The 21387-nt window shown below is 47.4% G+C and overlaps 1 protein-coding gene across 1 annotated transcript in view; it reads right to left on the bottom strand.

Annotated features, from left to right (window-relative positions):
• TMPRSS7 (transmembrane serine protease 7) overlaps positions 1 to 21387 on the bottom strand; it is a 454018-nt gene that overhangs the window by 320512 nt on the left and 112119 nt on the right. Inside the window, exon 6 of the mRNA XM_086933268.1 lies at positions 227 to 339. Within this exon, the coding sequence (XP_086789394.1) occupies positions 227 to 339 (113 nt within the window). The remainder of the gene's footprint in view (positions 1 to 226; positions 340 to 21387) is intronic.

Raw genomic sequence — 21387 nt, 5'->3', positions numbered from 1 at the left:
CTGATAAGTGTTTCAGTGGTAATTCCTGATATGAGAGGAGCAGCGTGGTCAAGTTTAGTGCATGCACACTTTTTTCTGCAAACTACTTGCAAACATTCTTAACATTCTTTTAAAAACACTTGATCATCATTATTATATGACATTTAAAGTATAATTAAATTGCTGTACAGCCTCAATGTATGTAAGGATAAAATTATTTCTTAGAAAATATTCTTTAAAAGCGTACCTGAAAGTTCCATCTACAAATGCAATTAGGAGGATAGAAGCTAGGAAAATATGGGCTTAATATTTTTCCCTGGAATCCATTCATTTCCTTCGTTGATATCAAATCTCTGCATTCTAATCAAAGAAAAATACAACTGTTTTTCAACTTTATATTTATCTCTGATAATATATTTAAATATCATAATTTGGAAATTATTCTGATTCCCTATCAAACAATGAAATTACTCACATAGGATATGTAACAAATTATAAAATGTTCAAACAATCAAAAGACAAAAACACAATTTCAATTAAAATGTGGTATAAATTCACACATGTGCTAGGTCAGTACTTCCAAAACTTTTTGGAACCACTACCCAATTTTTAGAATGACAAACCTTTTCGACCTACCTAGCTTTAATGGACAAGAGGCGTACAGGTTTCAATGTGACTAAAGCACCGTGTGGTAGCGCACTGTCATTTATAGACTGTAGACTTTCCTTTGAAATCGACATTAAATTTGCACAGAATACAGTTTTACTGATGAAACTATATGGCACGCCTCCAGGTGTCTAGTTTTCAGGCATGTTTAGGCTTGGTAGGTTTCCGTAGAAGGCCGTTGAGCCCAGGACCAAAAACGCAGTTGCCCCTTTGGCAAAAACAGGTTGTTTTTTGATGGATAATTTTGATGTCTTCACAAGACATTTTGGGCTTTTCCCTGTAGAGGGCACTTGGCCCACCCACACAAGTGAGGCAGCATTTTTATCAAGAGGCCTGAGGGGGGAACGCTGGGTGGTAGGAAATTTATTCCGGGCAGTGATCCCAGAACTTCCCAATACAGAAATGTGAGGAAAAATGTATTTTGTAAACTAAATTTGAGAGTTGCAGGGGATTCTGTGTAAGAAAATGTTGGGGGATCCACTCAAGCCACACCTCCCTGGACTCCCCAGGGTGTCTAGCTTTCAGACATTTCTGGGTTTGGTAGGTTTCACTAGATGGCCGCTGAGTCCAGGACCAAAACGCAGGTGCCCCCCTTGCAAAACCAGGTCATATTGTGATAGATAATTTTGATATCTCCACAATATGTTTTGGACCCTTCCCTGTCGTGGGCATTTGGCCCGCCCACATAAGTGAGGTAGCATTTTTTATTGGGAATGCTGAGTGGTAGGAATTTGTGTCGGCCCGGTGATCCCACAACTTTTGCACACGGATATGTGAGGAAACAATATGTTTTTTTCAATGAATCAAATTTACACAGGCTTCTGGGTAAGTAAACCTTGTGGGATCCATACAAAATACACCACATAATATTCCCCTAGTGACCTGTTTCCAAAAAGATCGGAGGGCAGAAGATGTTCACTACAGAGAGAGTATGCATTGACGGTAAAAAAACTAACATTATTGCACACCTATCCACTAGTTAATCACAGGTATAGTGGTCCGATTTCGCAAGAAATTTTTTCACCAATGACTTTAGGAAATACAATCTGTAAAAGTAATTGTTAATAATTTCAAGATCAGAATAAAGAACCACTGACTTACAGCTTGTGAGCTGTAAAGGCACCGCTTTACAGTCTTACAGTCCATTCACATGCCTTTAATTCGTCAGACACAAAATACCATTCACACTGCCAACTGTGGGCCCAAAAAAATACAAACAGTGCCATTCAAGGGCCCATTACTCTCATTTGTCAGCAAGACTAACACACCAATCACATCACCAAACACCCAAACATCAGACAACTGAAAAACACACCTCAAGCAAGTCAATAAACATACTGGCTATCAGCCACCAATACACCGCCAGTCCATGCACACCGCCAGTCAAGCGCCAGTCTACACACACCTCCCACCAAACACCAGTCCATGTACACTGCAAGGCAAGCAGCAGTCTACGCATTCCACCAAGCCAAGCACCAGTCTACACATACCACCAGCCAAACGTCAATCTACGCACATCACCAGCAAAGCCATGGTCCACATGCACCACCAGCCAAGTGCCAGTCCACACATACCGCCAGCCAAGCACCAGTCCACATGCACCACCAGTCAAGCGCCACTCTACACATACCACCAGCTAAACGCCTTTACACACAGACCATCAGCCGAAATCCAGTTTGCAAACACACAGAAACCTTTCCTGTTGTCTAGTGTTTTTCTGTCCCCCTTGGGAGCAGATGGGCATACAAATATGGCCAATCTGCCCTCAGAGGCAGAAAATGGCCACAATCTTTCCCAAATAAAGTAGAGTGACCCTTATCCAAGCAGCCACTCCCCGACGCATAAATATTTAACTCCGTGGTGTCTATGACTTTCTGCCCCCGTTAAGAATATTGTCAATCTGACCCCAAAGGGGGCAGAAACTGCTAAAATATGTGGCCAAATAAAAGGGGAGCGACCCCTGCCAAAGAAGCAGCTCCCCTTTTTACACAAACAATTATCCCTGGCATCTAGGGGGTTTCTGCCCCCTTTGGGGGCAGATAGGCCTAGAAAAATGGCTGATCTGTCCCCAAAGGGGGCAAAATGGCCAAAATCATTTCCCTAGAAATGAGGGAATCACCCTTGCCTAAGGGGCCCCTCCCCAAAGCCAAAGAAAGTCCCTTGTGACCTACAGGGTGCAGTCCTGCTGTGCGATCGCAGCCCCACCCACGATCACACAACAGAAATATACTGCAAAGAGACACTGGGGGAAAGGAAAAGCTCTTTCCTTCCCCCGGTGCCTCTCGGCTTTCCCTAAACCCTCCCGAGAGAGGTAAAACACTTACTTCTCTGATGTGCTGAAAGCAAACAGCTTCCAGCGGGTCCCCAGGATGTTCAGATCGCAATGGGGGGGGTCGGGTGGTACAGTGGCGTAACAAAACTTGAGGGGGCCCCCCTGCAAAGTGCAAGGAGGGGAGTGAGGTTCCGTGACAATTGTAAGTGGTGCATTCGACTCGCACGAATATAGTCGAGTCTGGTATCTATGAACCGCAAATGACGAGTTTAGTGGGTGTACGCAGTTTCGCTGTGCTAACCTAAACCGTTCGTCTGTTACGTGGGTATTTCTATCTGTACCCACGGGTTCCATCTTAGATACGGCATCCATTTTGTCTCTTGCCCTCAAGTAGCCAGCGAACGGACGTTGTCCGCTTCGCGACCCTGGGACTCCCAAGATATTTTGCGGAAGACACATGTCTTTTGTAAGTGTCTTTATGATGAGGGGGATGCCACTGTAAAGCAGATGGCGCCGCTCGAGGCTCATCTTGCCGCACGGACTTATTGTCTCAGCCGTGCATCTCATTAGGCACGTCCCTTTGATGCCTGTATCTCGTGTTTCCCGATACCTCCCCTTTTACACCCTTTCCGATCTCCCCACTGTTTCCCTCTTCCTCTGCACCTGTCTTTGTTCCTATTTTCGATCTGTTTTACTGCCGATTGGAATGCACTAATGTTGGGAAGATGGGTTTTTACAGTTGGGAACCGCCAAATGTTTCCGCACTTATGTCTCGGACCTTGTGCGTTTCAAAGTGACCAAAACGACCCCTCTGGGGGATGATTGTGGGAACCGGGTCATAAACTTTTGTGTTCAATGTAACTCTATGGGGAAATTGTGTATAAAATGAGCGATCCACAGAACCAATTTGAAGCAGTCTCCCCAAGTTGCACGAGTTGTACTTGTCGTGATTTCTGTGTTCCCTGCAGCAAATAAACCTTGAATCTTTGACGTCCAAGGAAGTGTCCCGTGTCTCTGTGATTCGTACGTCGGAGCAGGTTACCCACGAAGGTTTCAGGTGTTGTGCCCTGGCACCGCTGGGTTCTAAATAACCCAGTCCTTCAGTTGGCGCCCAACGTGGGGCTGCATTAGTGGTACCGGTCCAAGCCCGACGATCGTGAGGAACTTCGTGTGAAATCTCCGAGGGAAGGTGCACTCCGCTTCATCGATCCTGTTGTCGAAATAAGTGGCCCGAAGACTTTTCCCGCGAAGATTCCCGCCTCCTGACGGCTGCGACGGACTGCTGCCCTGACTGTAGACCTGTTTTGGCGCCTGGTGTAGACCTTGGTAGAGCGAGACGATTGACGGGCCTTCCTGGAGACGCCATCGATCTTTGAGTTAAGTATTTGTGGGTCGCTCCCAGAGTTCTTGGTTGTTGACACTTTAGCAAGTGTTCTTGTTGTTGACGCTGTGTGGGTGTTTTTGTCGGTGACACTTTGCTAGCGTCCTTTGTTGTGTTGTTTGACGACTGCAGCCGCCAAAAACCGAGGGTTTTGTTCTTTGCTGGGACTTGGTAAATCCCGTAACCCTTGAAGTTTGTGAAACTCGGCTAGTGTGCAAGATGCCTGGTCGCAGTGCTTTGTTTAGTTGTTTCAGACCTTGTGGTACGGATTCCCGACTGGAGGACTCGTGTCCGATACCTCCGGTTGGAACTCCCACTTATGAACTGTACAGTAAACATGGGCTCGGCCCGATTACTTTTAACGACTACTGGATCAAATACACGAAGAAGGACGGCGACCTTCGTTGGCCACCTCATGGTAGCTTCGAGGCCCCGATCTTAGATAATCTAGAGATTAAATTGTTCGAAAGAAAGTCAAGGCCGGCCATGTTTGATGCCTTTCGGTTGTGGCGTAAAGAAGCCCGACAGAAAGAAATCAGACAAACTAAACGTAATCAGCGAGATAATGTTGCTACCATAGTGAAGAAAGCAGAGCAATTTCAGCGTGATAAGGAGGTTAAGGATAAGGAAGTGTTTGACAGACTACAGCGTATGACCGTAGATAAATGTTATCCCGCTTTGCCTACGGAGCCGGAAAAGAAGGAAGAGGCAGTTGAGGATCCTTTAATGTCCTATCTTATGAAGTCGCCACCTCCGTACGTACAGGGTACCGCAGCTCCTGTGGTTCCTGCCGTACCTATTCTTCCGCCTATTCTTCCTCCGCCTGTTCCTCAACCTGCACCCGCTCTTCCGACTGTTCCTGCTCCGTTGCCTACTGCTATCCCTACTGCTCCTCCGCTTCCACATACTCCTGCTCCCGCTATTGCTCCTGTTCTGTTAACTCCTGCTGTCGCTACTGTTTCTACTCCTTCACTTGTTAGTCCTGTGTCCTATACTTCTCCCTCTACTCGTTCTCGTACTACCCCTCTTGCGGCTAGCTTCTTTCATTCGCTCGGACCTGTTCATGGGTCCGCTGGTTCTGATGGTCCTCAGAGACGTAGTCAGCTTCCTGGTAACAGAGAACGTGTTGCGCTATATAATATGGCGATGGGTTGGATGGTAAACCCTCTTAGAAGTCCACCTCGTGTTGTCCTCGAAACATTTTGTCAATTCAATATACCAACCCAGAGATATGTGTTTGATGAAATGTGTAAGTTCCTTCGCGAACAGATAGCGGCCGATGCGCCTGACGAGGTGCTGACCGCCCTGTCTGATCTTCAGCTTCAGTTCTCTAATGGACTGATAGTGGATACCAACGTTCGACGTGCTGTTGAGCGGTTGCTATCTTTTCGTCCCACTCCGATACCTCATGCATTGTTTGTTGAGGATATTGAAAGACAGCCAGATGAGTCTGGCCAATATCCCATGCGTGAAGTTCCACCAGTGTGGATGCCAGGTGATGCTACTGCTATTCCTATTGTTCCGCCGCATTTCCAGAGAGTATGGATACATCTCCCATGGAAACGCTCGGAAGTGTTGCAGGTGAAGCAATCTTTGCCTGATCCCCGCAAAAATCCTACAGGGTATTACAAAGAATTATCGCAGCTTGTAGACGCTACGATAATGAATCTTGCCGATATCGATATGTTGTTCGGCAATGTCGTACCGCAACCGGTATGGGCTAAGATTCGGCAGGAAAATCATCCGAATGAATTAGGTGGTGATTGGGCTGCCATTGTAGCGTCGGATAATTTGCAAACTGGTGGAGCTAAACCTGAGCAGATGATTACTGCTCTTCCTCAACGAATAATAGCGTTAATGAAAACCCTCATGCCAGCTATGAGGGTGAACTGGGACAAATTGTCAGCTTGTAAGCAAAAGAAGGACAAGAGTGTTTCCGACTTCTTCACGAGGTTCGAGGAAGCATTCATTGACTATAGTGGACAGGATATGGGTACGGAAGGGGGTCAGCGATTGTTTGTGGATAAATTTGTTTCGAACTTACTGCCCGATTTGAGCAATAAATTAAAGAATTCGGAAAGTGCATGGGCCGTTTCTACCTCAGCTCAGATATTGGCTACAGCACAATATTATGAGAATAGAGAGAAAGAGGAGAATGACCGTGCTGATAAAAAGACGAAAGAACTGAAAACTAAAGTGTTGTTGCAACAAGCGTATCCTCCGCGTTCCAATCAGAATGCGTCTCAACAGAATAGATCGCAGTCGCAATCGAATCGATCGCAGCCGCGTAATGATTCCTCCTCCCAAAGATCATCGTTAGGGTACAATCAATGTGCTTATTGTAGACAGGAGGGACACATTAAATTCAATTGCCCTGTTCTGAATGATCGTAATAGTGGTAATTCATCTAGAGGAGGTCGTGGTGGTTCGCAGCAGACATCACGTGGTAGGGGTCGTGGTGCTCAGAATGATCGTTCTGATAATTCCTCTAATTCTAATAATTGTTTCGATCAACGTGGATCCTCGCAAGGACGATCTGCGCAGTACAATGTAGACGATTATTACGTCGATCAGGGAACTGACGACAGTAATTACTAGGACAGCCAAAGACAAGGAGAGGGAGTGGTATCAGTTCCGGTTGATCAGAGAGGGCCTTACGTCGCAGTTGCTACATCGGGCGTCGTTGAGCCTTTTCTGTTGGACACTGGTGCAGCGAAAAGTTCTATCATGCATTCGAAACTCCCTGGCGCACCTTTGTCTGGCTTAACAAATGTTTCCGTTGGATTCTCTGGCGCCCCCGTTAGCAATCCAGTTTCGCGCCCTTTGCCCCTTACAATTGGGCCACGTGAGCTTCGAGCTCCGTTAATTTTAACTACGGGTTGTGGTGAAAATCTTTTGGGCCTGAATTTGCTTAAACGATTGTATGCAACTTTGTATTGTTCTCCTGCGGGTGTAAAGCTTACGTTAGGAGAGAGGGTTGTCTCTCCTATGTATTTGTCTCTCGATAAGCTTCCACCGGAATTGAGTTCTCTTCCTGCGTCTTTGTGGGCAACGGGTCCAAATGACGTGGGCCTGCTTGACATCTCCCCTTATGTTGTTCAGTTGAAATCTAATGTGCGATTGCCACGTATTCCCCAGTATCGTATCTCTCTTGATGGTGAACGAGCACTGTTAGCGATCATTTATGATCTGATCGAGAAAGACGTTATTGAAGAGACTCGGGGAAACGTGTGCAACAGTCCTGTACTGCCCATTCTTAAACGTACTGATCCTTCAAAACCGCCTGTTTATCGCTTTGTTATCGATTTACGGGAGGTGAATACAATTGTGGTTCCTCAATTCCCTGTTGTGCCTGACATCACGGCGCTACTGACTCTGATTCCAGCCTCTGCATCGTGGTTTTCGGTGATTGACTTGAAAAATGCGTTTTTCAGCATCCCGATTGCCGAGGAGAGCAGAGACCTTTTCGGTTTCTCTCTCGGTGGACGCAGCTTCCGGTTCAAACGCGCTCCTCAGGGCTACTGTGAAAGTCCATCGATTTACAGTCAAGCCTTGAAGGGTCAACTGGATGCGTTTAGGTTGCCGGTTGGTGCGGCCTTAATCCAATACGTCGACGACTTATTGGTGGCTGCTGATACTCAGGACATTTGCAAAATTGCTACGGTATCGTTGCTGCGACATCTCTGTGAGTTGAATCATAAGGTGTCCCCTTCTAAACTCCAATATTGTTGTCAAGAAGTAACCTATCTAGGTCACTTATTGTCAAAGGAGGGAAGGAGGTTGACCCCAGAGAGGATTGCAGCGATTGCGCGAATGGCTGTGCCAAACACCCAAAGAAAAGTGCGTGCCTTCCTAGGTATCACGTCGTACTGCAGGCAATGGATTCCTAATTTTTCATTGCTAGCGAAACCATTGGTGGCTCTTACGTGCAAGGATGTTTCAACTCCTTTACCATGGACGGACGAATGTCAGAAAAGTTTTTCTGAACTGCGTGATTCATTGTGTTCGGCTCCTGTGTTGGGTACTCCTGACTACAGTAAGCCGTTTACATTATATGTTCACGAGAGGGAAGGTTGTGCTTTGAGTGTCTTAACGCAACCTTTTGGTGGTAAACAGCGTCCATGTGCATATTTTTCCTCGACCTTGGACCCAGTAGCTAGAGCATTGCCGAGTTGTTTGAGAGCAACTGCGGCAGCTGCGGTCTCCATCCGACAATCAGCAGGATTGGTCATGGACAATATGCTTACGGTGATGGTTCCGCATGCAGTCGATACTCTTTTGAATCGTACGAAAACTCAGCACTTGACGAGTGCGAGGTTGTCTGGGTACGAGTTGACGCTTTTGGCAAGTCATATTCAGATAAAACGTTGTAATGTTCTGAACCCGGCAACTTTGTTACCAATTAGCGCAGAGTCAGATGAAGTAGCAGAACATGATTGCTACTTGAGGACAGAGGAAGAAACAAAAGGTCGAGTGGACCTTAAAAACACCCCATTGGAAGATCCGGATGGTACATTGTATGTGGATGGGTCATGTTTTAAGTTGCCGAATGGCGATGTGACTACCGCTTATGCTGTTGTAACGTTGAATACTGTTGTTGAGACTGCAAGGTTGAATCAGAATTCTGCCCAAGCTGTAGAATTGATCGCTCTCACTAGAGCGTGTGTGTTAGCAAAAGGGAAACGTGTGAATGTGTTTACCGACAGCCAATATGCGTTTGGCGTCGCACATAGTTTTGGACGATTGTGGAGAGAGAGAGGTTTCTTGACATCGCACGGTACGAAGATTCAGCATGGACAGCTTGTGAATGATCTTTTGGATGCACTGACGTTGCCTAAACAAGTAGCGATTGTTAAATGTAGCGCGCATCGTAAAGTGACGGATGATGTTGGTCGTGGTAATGCGTTTGCGGACGAGATTGCTAAGGAGACTGCCCGGAACCTTAGCACTCGAATGTATGTGACAAGTTCGGTTAGGTGGCCTACAGAATCGAGCATGTGTGAAGACACTATTGAAAGCGTGAAAGAAATTCAGAATGAGGCCACCGAGACTGAAAAGGTGAAGTGGAAAGAAAGCACGGGAAAGTTGGATGCGAATGGTTGTTGGATTGATTTGTCGGATCAGAAAAGATGGTTGTTGCCCGACGAGTATGTGCTGGCTGTTGTGACAATGGCGCATGGGCTAGCACATATTAGCGCGAAAGGTATTTGTAAGTTGTTGTCTCCTGTATGGAAGAATGATGGTATCACGAAATGTGCTGAACGTCTGGTGAAGAATTGTATGGTGTGCATGATGTACAACCCTGGCAAAGGAACCCCAACTCCTCCTGGCAGTTTTGCTCCCCCTTCATGTCCCTTTGAGGTGATCCAATTGGACTTCATCCATATGGAGCGATGCAATAACCTGAAATACGTTTTAGTTGTGGTTTGCGCATTCTCCCGATGGATCGAGGCCTATCCTCTCAAAGACAATACTGCTTTGTCTACTGCGAAAATCCTACTGAAGGAATATTTTCCTCGGTATGGAATGCCTAGAGTCGTGTGGTCAGATAACGGAAGTGAGTTTGTGGGTAGTGTGATGAAGAGTGTGTGTAAGGGCCTTGGAATTAATCAGAAATTCCACAGCGCCAATCATCCCCAGTCAGCTGGATTGGTTGAGGGGTATAACGGCACCCTTAAACTGAAACTAGCAAAGATTCAGGCTACGACTGGTCTTTCGTGGCCTGACGCTTTACCTTTAGCATTACTGTCAACTAGGGCGACTGTACACTCCCGAGTAGGGCTTAGTCCCTATGAAATAGTGTTCGGCCGTCCTGCGAATGTGTGGGGGGTTCCTAGGCCAGGAATGTTCTGTGATCTTGAGTACCCAATGTTGATCGATTACCTTCATGACTTGACTGCTAAACTGAGGTTAATTCACCAACAGGTTTACGACGCACTGCCGACGCAGACGGAGGGTCTAGGCCACCAGCTCCAGCCCGGAGATTGGGTGGTGACGCGGAATTTTTCGCGCAAGAACAATTTGGACCCGAGGTTTACTGGACCCTACCAGGTTCTCCTGGCCACGAGGACTGCTGTTCGTCTCGAGGGACGTAAGAATTGGGTGCATGCCACCCATACCAAAAGGGTCCCTATCCCTTTGCCGGCAGACCCGTGGGTGAGGAGAGGCATTGCATCAACTGAAACCGAAGGATTGTCGGCGTTTGTACCTTTCAGCGACGCACAGCCTGTTGGAGAATCCTCAGCGCAGCAGAAAGACACTGTTGAACATTTGTCAGCAAAAGACTCAAGACCAGAACACTCAACTGATCAGCAGGACGCTGTCTCTTCAACGGATCCTTTGTTCGACGAGCAGACACGTCCTGGGAAAACCCGATACTTTTTGCGATCTAGCACTAAAGACTAATAAAAGATCCTGCTTTGCTGTATTGACAACTGCATTATCCCGTTTTCCGTGATCAGTTTTGAACATTCATATTATTGTGATTATTCCTGTATATATACACTGAGCTTCATTCCTTATACTTTTGCTTCCACAGCCGAGAGACTTTGTTTTTGCATATATACATTGTGCATTAAAGGCCGTAGGGCCGCGCGCGCACTTCCTTCTGGATAGTAGGTCTTGACGCTAGGTTAAAGACCGTCGGTTCCTGGGAACTCCTAGGGATTGACTATTGCTACACAGAACGAAGTGCGTCAAGAAACGTTGCGGACGGTCGTAGGGAATGGCATTTTCGAAGCTGATGGAATTGGAGGAAGCCCAGCTACAGAGATTCAAGCTGCAACAACTTAGTCGTACGAAATGTTTTATATTTCAACTGTTTATGTTGTTTTTGACTGTTTCAGCATTCTTGGCGGGTGGGGTGTACTATATGATAACTGGTTTTCTATCTCCTGTGTTACCTACTCCTACACCTGATCCTAAACTTACCTCCACTGCATCTCCCCATTCTTTCCATATCTTACCTGAACACGAGCAGGCTAGACGTGCAGAATTCCGCAATAATTCCTTTATTCAGCTCCTTCATCAGCATCAGTTAGTGGTTAACACTACTAATTGTTGGGTGTGTGGGTTGATGCCACATACTACGGATAAGGGAATTCCATATCTGGTGTTACCGTATAGTTCCCAAGGGTCTGCTCGAGCATTTCAAACAATGTTTCGAAGCGCACTGGGTTTCCACCCCATTCGAGAACCACGTTCCCCCTACTCTGGTCCTACCTCGTATCAGAAACCTTTGTCGATAGCAATAGAGGACTTAGACAGCGATATCTATGATCCCTCGCTTATCCCCGAAGAAGAGGTACAAGCTTACAGGGTCCTGAGTAGAGGCGAGTATAGTGTGTTCACTAGTGAAAAGCAGCTTAAAAGCTCACCTCCGATATGGGTCGTACCCCACATTGGTAATTTTTGTCTCATGGGTCGTGGCCGAAGATCGCAAGCCCGACTTGGAGCAAGTGCTTGCACTGAAAATTACATTCTGCCAATGTTTTCGTCCCCTGTGTTCCTGGCCGCCAAGGGTACATACTTTATCTGCCATGATCGTGCATATGCATGGTTGCCCGCTGACTTCATGGGCTCATGCTTCATTGCAAATCTGTTGCCTCCGACGTTCACTGTAGATGCGATTATCATAAGACTAGAGTTGTGAGAGACGTAATTAGCGAAGAGGATACTGCCGGTCAAGAGGCAGGAGACTTTTTCAAGGGTTTCCTCCCGTTTTGGGGACCTATGGTTAATAGTAGGAACCTGAGACAGTTGACTCGAGTGGTAGAATCGACAGCTAATATTACTGCCAGTGCCCTTGGTAATATCACCACAGAACTCCAGGCGGATAGACTTATGACGTTACAAAACCGTATGGTTTTAGATGTCATCTTAGCAGATCGAGGTGGGGTATGTAAGGTGATCCATTCGAGCTGCTGCATTTTCATTCCAGATAATGCTCCAACTGTCTATCAAGCCATCTCTAAGTTGCATAAGATCTCTGAATCCATACACGTGGATGTAGGGGATTGGACGCTACTTGGGTGGTTTTGGGGCCTAATGTCGACTTGGGGTTGGAAGATTCTGATGATTATCGGGGTTGTCGTGGCGTTCCTGTTCACGTGTTGCCTTTGCGTGCAGTGCGGTTGTAGGAAGGGGGAGGCTCCAGTTGGCGCAGTGCAACACTAGCGACCAGCAGGGACTCTCTCTTCCTCGTCAGGGCTGAGGGTTACCTTCCAGACAACCTCTGCTTACCCTCTAGGTAGTGTGGCTTAAGCAGTCGTAGGCTAATCTTTGGGGCACATAGGGTTAAACACTTGCAACAGTACACCTTTACAACCAACCCACCACACAACGAGACCAGACTGTATTCTTGTAAAAATATATATCTTTATTTAGATTTTAAGCAGGCTTGTGAATACAGTCAATAACTTTATGAACACGGTTGCAAGTTACGTAATTCGGGTTACCACAGTTCTTATGGAAGTTCTCTTGAGGCCCGTAGGCCGGTGTTACTCAATGTTCTTGTGGAGCCGGCGGCTTCCAAGGGATCTGTCCCACGTAGCTTTGCCTTCCCGGGGTCGCTGATCGTTGCGGCTCTTCGGCCGAGCAGGTCACTGGTCGTCCGGGGCAGCGGTGTTCTGTGGCGGCAGGATCCTTTCCTCGTCGTCCGCTCCGACCCTGGAGGCGGCGGCTGTGCGCTGGTGACAAGTGGCAGTACGGTCCCCAAGTGCAGGACGTACCCAGCCAAATGTCGGTGCAGCTGTGGGCTCACAGCTGGGCTGTCGGGCAGGCTTACCGACCTTGCGGATTCTCGTAGGGCAGCTGTCCGTCCTTGCAGGTGAGTGACTGCTCGCTGTGCAGTCCCCTCGATAGCTCGGACCGGACGGGTCCTCCTTTGCTTTGCTCTCGGGCTCCCGGTGCAGTTGCGGTCACGGTGTTCGGGCCAGCGGTGGCTGGTCCTCACTTTGCTTCCGCTGTTGCTCTGGGCCCCGGTCACGGTGGTCGGGAGGTTGTTGATGCCTTAGAGGAGATTCCTCCGTCAGTGCCGCGGCGTTGGTCAGCACCCGCAGTCGCTTTCTTCCCAGGGGGGTAGCGTCCACTGGTCCTGGGACGCTGGTCAGGGGGCAAGTTCAGTTGCAAGCCCTCGGAGATCTCTTTGCAGAGTTTGGCACAAGTAGCACAAAAGTGTTTTCGCAGTCTTATTGTCTTCCTCTCCTTCAGCAGCAAGGCACCAGACACAGGCAAGAGTCAGCACCCTTCCTTGTCTCTCACGGTCCTTCTCGTAGGGCAGAGTCTTTCTGTGGCCCAAACCGGATCTAATTTTCAAGGAGCAGGGCTCCGTCTTTTATAGGCCAATTCTTTTGTTCTCGCAGGCCAGGGGGGCCTTTGCATAGCCACTCTCAGTTCTGGAGTACCCCCGCGGGTGTACTCCGGCTTCTGCTTTCAGTGTGAGGGGCAGGCGCATCAGACGCCCCACAGGAGGTGGAGCCAGCATTGTCCGGACAGGAGTGGTCAGAGTACCTTGTTGATGGGGGCTTCGCCCTTCCTGGGCCAGGTGCCGGCAGAGTCATCCGCCGCTCCCCAGGAGGGTGGAGCCAGCATTGTGGAGGTCGAGCACAGTGACAGTTCGGGTCAAGAGGCACTCCTACCTCCCACTAAGGTGTAATCTGCGCATTCACCACCTGTCATCCCTCCAGCCCTGTCACTCACACATCCCAGACAGTCAGATACACACCAGCAGAGGCGGCTGAAATGGTTAAGCCAGCAAATGCTAACTTTCTAAAAGTAGCAGTTGCAAACCCAGGATACTGAAATAAACTTGACTACAAGAAATATCTCATTATCCTGAGTTCAGGCATACTAAACATGACTCACTACCATGCTCCTTGAGCCTGCGGGGATTATAGGGTGTAATAACCCTCGCAGCTCAGCCTGGCCTAATGGAGCAGGTAGCCTTCAGTAGTGAAATACGGTCTCGGTGGTAAATCACTACTAGGACATGCCACGCACATCAGGGCTTGTCCTACCTTGCACCTACAACGCACCCTGCCCGCAGGCCTACCATAGGGGTGACTAATATGTAGTCAAGGGAAGGGTCGGTGCTGGCAAGTGGGGACACTTGCCCAGCTAGCGTGACAGTACGAGGCCGCACGCGGGTTCTGCGGTCGCAGTTCCCAGACACGTCTTTACGGCTGCTTCGGTGGGAGGCGCAACCGGCGCTGCAGGCCCACCAGCAGTATTGGCACCTACAAGCCCCGGCACTCTCTTGTGCGCTTTACTAGGGACTAACAGTAAATCCAATGCACCAATCATGGATACCAATCGTATATACAATTTACAGTAGGGAGCACTTGCACTGCGGCACGGATCAGCCGTGGCGCAGTGCCCTGAGTATCGGAAAACCAGCAAAACATCGGAGGCACATCAGCACAAAGTGGAAGGGAGACTCACGCCAAGGTGCCAGGTCTAACAGCGGTCCTGCCTTATGTGGCCTCTGTGCTACAACGTGTATGAGACAGCCGCCTGTTACCAATGGGACTCGGTTGGACAGAGCTATGCTACAACAACATCTAGATGGTCTGATGAATATCGAGTATGATTCCGACTAGTGCTTGCCTACATGAGGGCAAAAGGAGCGTCTGAGGTTCCGTGACAATTGTAAGTGGTGCATTCGACTCGCACGAATATAGTCTAGTCTGGTATCTATGAACCGCAAATGACGAGTTTAGTGGGTGTACGCAGTTTCGCTGTGCTAACCTAAACCGTTCGTCTGTTACGTGGGTATTTCTATCTGTACCCACGGGTTCCATCTTAGATACGGCATCCATTTTGTCTCTTGCCCTCAAGTAGCCAGCGAACGGACGTTGTCCGCTTCGCGACCCTGGGACTCCCAAGATATTTTGCGGAAGACACATGTCTTTTGTAAGTGTCTTTATGATGAGGGGGATGCCACTGTAAAGCAGATGGCGCCGCTCGAGGCTCATCTTGCCGCACTGACTTATTGTCTCAGCCGTGCATCTCATTAGGCACGTCCCTTTGATGCCTGTATCTCGTGTTTCCCGATACCTCCCCTTTTACACCCTTTCCGATCTCCCCACTGTTTCCCTCTTCCTCTGCACCTGTCTTTGTTCCTATTTTCGATCTGTTTTACTGCCGATTGGAATGCACTAATGTTGGGAAGATGGGTTTTTACAGTTGGGAACCGCCAAATGTTTCCGCACTTATGTCTCGGACCTTGTGCGTTTCAAAGTGACCAAAACGACCCCTCTGGGGGATGATTGTGGGAACCGGGTCATAAACTTTTGTGTTCAATGTAACTCTATGGGGAAATTGTGTATAAAATGAGCGATCCACAGAACCAATTTGAAGCAGTCTCCCCAAGTTGCACGAGTTGTACTTGTCGTGATTTCTGTGTTCCCTGCAGCAAATAAACCTTGAATCTTTGACGTCCAAGGAAGTGTCCCGTGTCTCTGTGATTCGTACGTCAGAGCAGGTTACCCACGAAGGTTTCAGGTGTTGTGCCCTGGCACCGCTGGGTTCTAAATAACCCAGTCCTTCAGGAGCCCCCACACTCCTGACCCAGTCAGGAACTCTCAGGCAGCGGCATGCCGTCCATGCACAGTGCTGGAAGGGGCCCCCGGGAGCTCAGCGCAACACCATGCCGCGTGGCTGCAGGGGTTATTGTTACACCACTGACGTACCTACATACAGCATGGGTGCCTTCATAACCAATACATTTCTTATACTGAATAAGAAGAAAATGTTCTCTAAAATACATTTCCTTCCAAAAGCCAAAACATTCCGCTTGCTCCCTCCTAAGTAAACTTAAGTAAAATTCCCTACTTTAAAACTCACCTGTGAGTCCTGAAGTGGGTCTGCCCCAATAAGTCCTCCCTCACTAAATAAAAAGATCACTCTTGAGTCTCCCCAGACACCCACCTAGCTTACAGTACCTCTACCGGCCGATATTCACCTATAAATAGGTGTCCCATCATAGTATTCACATCCATACATGACTCCTACCAAACTACCTCGCTGTAATCCTGAGTCGGTAGATGCCTACTTGCAACCAACACTCAAACGGAATTTTCCGAGCTACGACCAAACCTGGCAGTGAAGCATCTTGGTCCCGTTCCTTTCAGATACTAAGGCCACTAAACAGGAACTCTATTCCAGCCAACACTTGCTCAATCACTCGAGGACCTCAACTTACAAGAATTGTCTTAAATATCACATCTGCACTCCAGCCTTTCCATGAAATTGTGTATGTAGAGAGAAGCAGTGGGTCATTTTTAATAAATAAAAGCTCTGTGCTCCTTTCCTTTTCATGCGCAACATAGCAATGCTGCATTGTGCTTACAAATTATAAATCTGCCCCTAAGGCCCTTTTCGTGCAGGAAACACTTTTGTAGCTGCAAATTGTGTGATCACAGACAAGCAATAGCATAACGTTCACCAGTTAGTAGGTGTGCAAACTCTGCCCAATGACACAGGAATAGAGAATAGCACAAATTGTTACTCCTCATTCCTGCACATTCAAGCAACACATGCACAATTTGCTCCTGCTATTTACATTAGTTTTTTCTGTCACAAATTGTGGGTTCAAACTTACACAAACTGAGGACAGACAGTAATCTTGTTTTATTTACAAGCATGTTTGACACAAAATAAAATTTAGTGGCTCATAGTAATTGCGCATAACCACAAAATGTCAAAAAATAATATCAAAGGAACACGCTGGTAAATAGGGACTTTAAAACGCACAGCACATTGGCCAGAGTTTCCAACACAACAATTGCGACAGCCTCTAGCTGAAACAGTTATAATACATCATCCTAGCTCATATCATACAAGCAAGTTATGCATTTCATGTTTCAAAAATTTGAAATAATTGAAATGAAAGTTACAGGAATACATCTTATAACTTCCATGCAATGCTGCTTCATCATATGGCGCATCAGAGAGGTAATTTAGAGTAGTCTTAGGGCCTGATGCACAAGACTTCTTGCAGCACATTTACAGAGACAAGCCTCCCCCTTGCACCACAAAGGGCATTTTTCACAAAAAAGCATGTCTCCCAACTCACTATTAATGAAGCAGGAATCAGAGTGTGACTATGTGAAAACTAGCAAATGCTTGGATGGAGGCCCAGAGGAGACAGCAGACCTCCATCCCAGCATTCCAGTTCACAGAATGTCTGAATGGTGACCTCGAACCCAGGAGGAGACAGGGGTCACCATGCAAGGATATGGCTCTCTGTGACTGTGACCTCGGAGACAGCATGCAGTGGGTCTGGAGGACCGCTGTCTGCCACCATCTCACAAAGTCACCAGACAGCACATGCAATTTTGACAACTTAAACTTAGTCATCTTTGCCTGCAGGTAGGTGCTAATTATGTCATACGTTGCGCCTTGAAATTCGCCACAAACAGCATGTGCATTACAATAAGAATCATAAGAAGGGAGGTGGAGCTAAGTACTGTCCCAGAAGCAGCTCCTTCTGGACAGCAGTCTGATGTGAACCCAACATCACTGACTGCACAAGCAATCACAAAGGCCTGGAGTAATGATTCATATGCATTTCCGCAAAATGATCCCCTCTCCCCTGCAGAAAGTCAGGAGGGGCCCAGGTGTCTCACAGATCGCACAGATATTCATTAGTCATGGGCTTAATGGGGCCACACCTGAAGGATTACCCCTCCCTATGCCACAGGGGCCTACATTACGCCTCTGCCACGGGCATGAGGACATAGTGTACCTTTTGCTGGGCATTTGTCTGCCAGCGATGTCACATGCACAGTGTTGCTTTTCTGTGTGTTTTTTTCTGCTTTGGAAAGCAGAGTGGCTTTCCCGAGCTTTTTAATGTTTCTCATTCAATGCCAATGCACGCATTCTGCCGAACATGTGGCATGTCTTAAGGGCTGAGGGGGTCCCTACAAAATAAGGAACCGCGGGGGCTATGGGGACCTCTGTTATGCCCCTGCCTACACTATGCTAAATTCTACATCCAAATACACTACCCTACACAAAACAAACTCAACAACACTACCCTAATCCCTCAAATACTGCCCCACCACGACACTACCCCTTGCCCAAGACCTGTCCCTACACGCAAACACAGCCCTGCACTACCCCCCAACAATACCATAAACCCTAAATCACTACCCTACACTACTCAAACACCACCACACTACCCTAAACACTATAACACTACCACCTGCACGACCTCCCCCACCCCCAGTCCTGTCCCTACACTCTAACACTACCTGCACGACCCATGACACTACCCTAAACCCTAAAACACTACCCTACCCTACACTACACAAACACCACAACACTACCCTAATCCCTAAAACACTACCCCCCCCTGCATGACCCTCCCCCTTCCCCCAGTCCGCTCCCTACATTCCAACACTACCCTGCATGACACCCCAACACTACCCTGAACCCTAAAACACTACCCTACACTACACAAACACCACAACACTACCCTAAACCCTAAAACACTACCCCCTGCACGACCGTCCCCCTTCCCCCAGTCCGCTCCCTATACTCCAACCCTACCCTGCATGACACCCCAACACTACCCTAAACCCTAAAACACTGCCCTACACTACACAAACACCACAACACTACCCTAATCCCTAAAACACTACCCTCTGCATGACTCTCCCCCTTCCCCCACTCCTGTCCCTACACACAAACACTACCCTGCACGACCCACGACACTACCCTAAACCCAAAAACACTATTCCTCAAACACAACAACACTACCCTTATTCTAAAAGACTACCCCTACACTACACAAAGACCACAATACTACCCTAATCCCTAAACACTACCCCCTGCACAACCTTCCCCAGCCCTGTCCCTACAGTCTAACACTACCATGCACGACCCACCTGACACTACCCTAAGCCCTAAAACACTACCCTATACTACACAAACACCACAACACTACCCTAACCCTAAAACACTACCCCCTCCACGAGACTACCCCTTCCCCCTGTCCTGTCCCTACAGTCTAACACTACCCTGCACGAACCACCTGACACTACCCTAAACCCTAAATCACTACCCTACACTACACAAACACCACAACACTTCCCTAAACCCTAAAACACTACCCACTGCACGACCCTCCCCCTTCCCCCTGAGGTTCTTCAGTTTCTGACTTTGTCGCGTATTTAACCGCCATTTTGTGTCTCGTCGCCATTTTGTGTTGCCCTCACTCAGGCAGCACGCTGAACGGAGTGTTTTTGCTTTTCTCAGCTGCTACGTGTCTCTTCTGTTAAAGAGTAAACCCCTGCCCTTGTTTACGAAACCGATGTCAGGGTCTGGCCGAGTTTGCTAATCCATGTCTGGGTTGATTGATCCCTGTCTCAACTGACTATTTGCCTTCCCCGATTCTTTCCTTACATTATCTTATCCGACTGGCCTTCGCTATTCTCTCCTTGTATTCTTTTGTTACACAACTATCCTTTGAGGCACACAAATACGTCCTGCCACCTGCAAATTGGATTGTCAGTACTAGCACTGATTAATTTGTTGGGAGGGGTCTGAGAGAGGGACGTATTTGAGACACCTGATAGCTTGTTTTCCAACTTTTACTATTGGCTTGTTTTGCATGTGTAGGGAGTAAACTTTGTAAATATGTTCGCTATAAAAGACTGTGCGCCACGGATTGTAGTGGCAGTCTCCTCGGAACCTACCTAGTATGTAACTTCTGGGATAACTGAGCTTGGCTGCAGCTAATAAACCTGGCTTTCCACGCTCAACAGAGTGTCTTGTGTCTCTGTTCGACAAGGCAGGTGAACTCGGGGATTTAAGGCGTGCCCTGCGCCGCCAGGCACATAAGGCCCGATTCTCCACCCCAGTCCGCCTCCTACTCTCCAACAGTACCCTGCACGACACCCCGACACTACCCTAAACCCTAATGCAGTACCTTACACTGCACAAACACCACAAAACTACCCTAATCCCTAAAGCACTACCTCGTGCATGACCCTCCCCCTTCCTCCACTCCTGTCCCTACATACAAACACTACCCTGCACGACCCACGACACTACCCTAAACCCAAAAACACTACTCATCAAACACAACACTACCCTTATTCCTAAAAGACTACCCCCTGCACGATCCACCCCCTACCCTAAACTCTTTAAAACTACACAGCCCCTCTAACCTCTCTCTCCTTGTGGTTCCTCTCTTCTCCTTCCAACATCGATGTAACAACATACGTAGTAAAACCTACGCATTGTTACAGCGCATGCGTTGTTATGCTTGCATTGTAACGGTATTCAGAGTACTAATGGCTGTTTACCATCACCAGAGATGCACTGCTTGCTTTCTGCAGCTGGGACTATGAACTGCGACAGTAAGCTCTTTTTGTTCTGTAGAACAAATAACTAGGGCAGTGCAATGTATATTCTCCTAAATAAAAATAAAAACAATAAATACATTTTGTAAACAAGATGTTGTCCTATTATTGTGAACACAATAAATGTGTTGTGATGTGTTTGTGCAAAAACCTCACCCCTGTGCTTTGAATGAGTGCTTAACAATGGTGAAGGATATTTTTATATCAATATCATCGTTCACATCAGTATATAGGGTTTATCAAGTAACACAAGCAGACAAAACCACTATTGTCTTTTTAAAATATTTTTGTTCGCCTTTAAGTAATTTACCAATACCCTATTTGAAATGTAGGTGGAATATAATATTAACATTTATCTGTAACTGTTCTGTTATTATATAGTTGTGCGCCTAAGAGCCTCTTAACTTCAGAAATGTCACTTACTGTAGTGCCATCAGGTTACACACAATAAATTTCAGAATAAAAAAAACAACCAGAGAGTTAGCAGACATAACTCTCTAAAACACATGTAATTGAGTCGAATGGTGGTTAAGTAATGTCACTTCTGATACCTGGGCATTTTGGTGAATCGACCCCCATGAAAAACACCGGAAGATGAATTCACATGGGAATAGTAAAGTCCTCGGGCCAGATTCACAGAACTAACTTAAGACAAAATCCTAAACTTACTACAATTTTGGTATCCACAGAAGGCACTTAGGGCCAGATGCATCAAGCAT

This window comes from Lissotriton vulgaris, chromosome 8, assembly GCF_964263255.1.
Source record: "Lissotriton vulgaris chromosome 8, aLisVul1.2, whole genome shotgun sequence".
Classification (NCBI taxonomy): domain Eukaryota; kingdom Metazoa; phylum Chordata; class Amphibia; order Caudata; family Salamandridae; genus Lissotriton; species Lissotriton vulgaris.
This window is presented reverse-complemented; position numbering and strand designations above follow the sequence as displayed.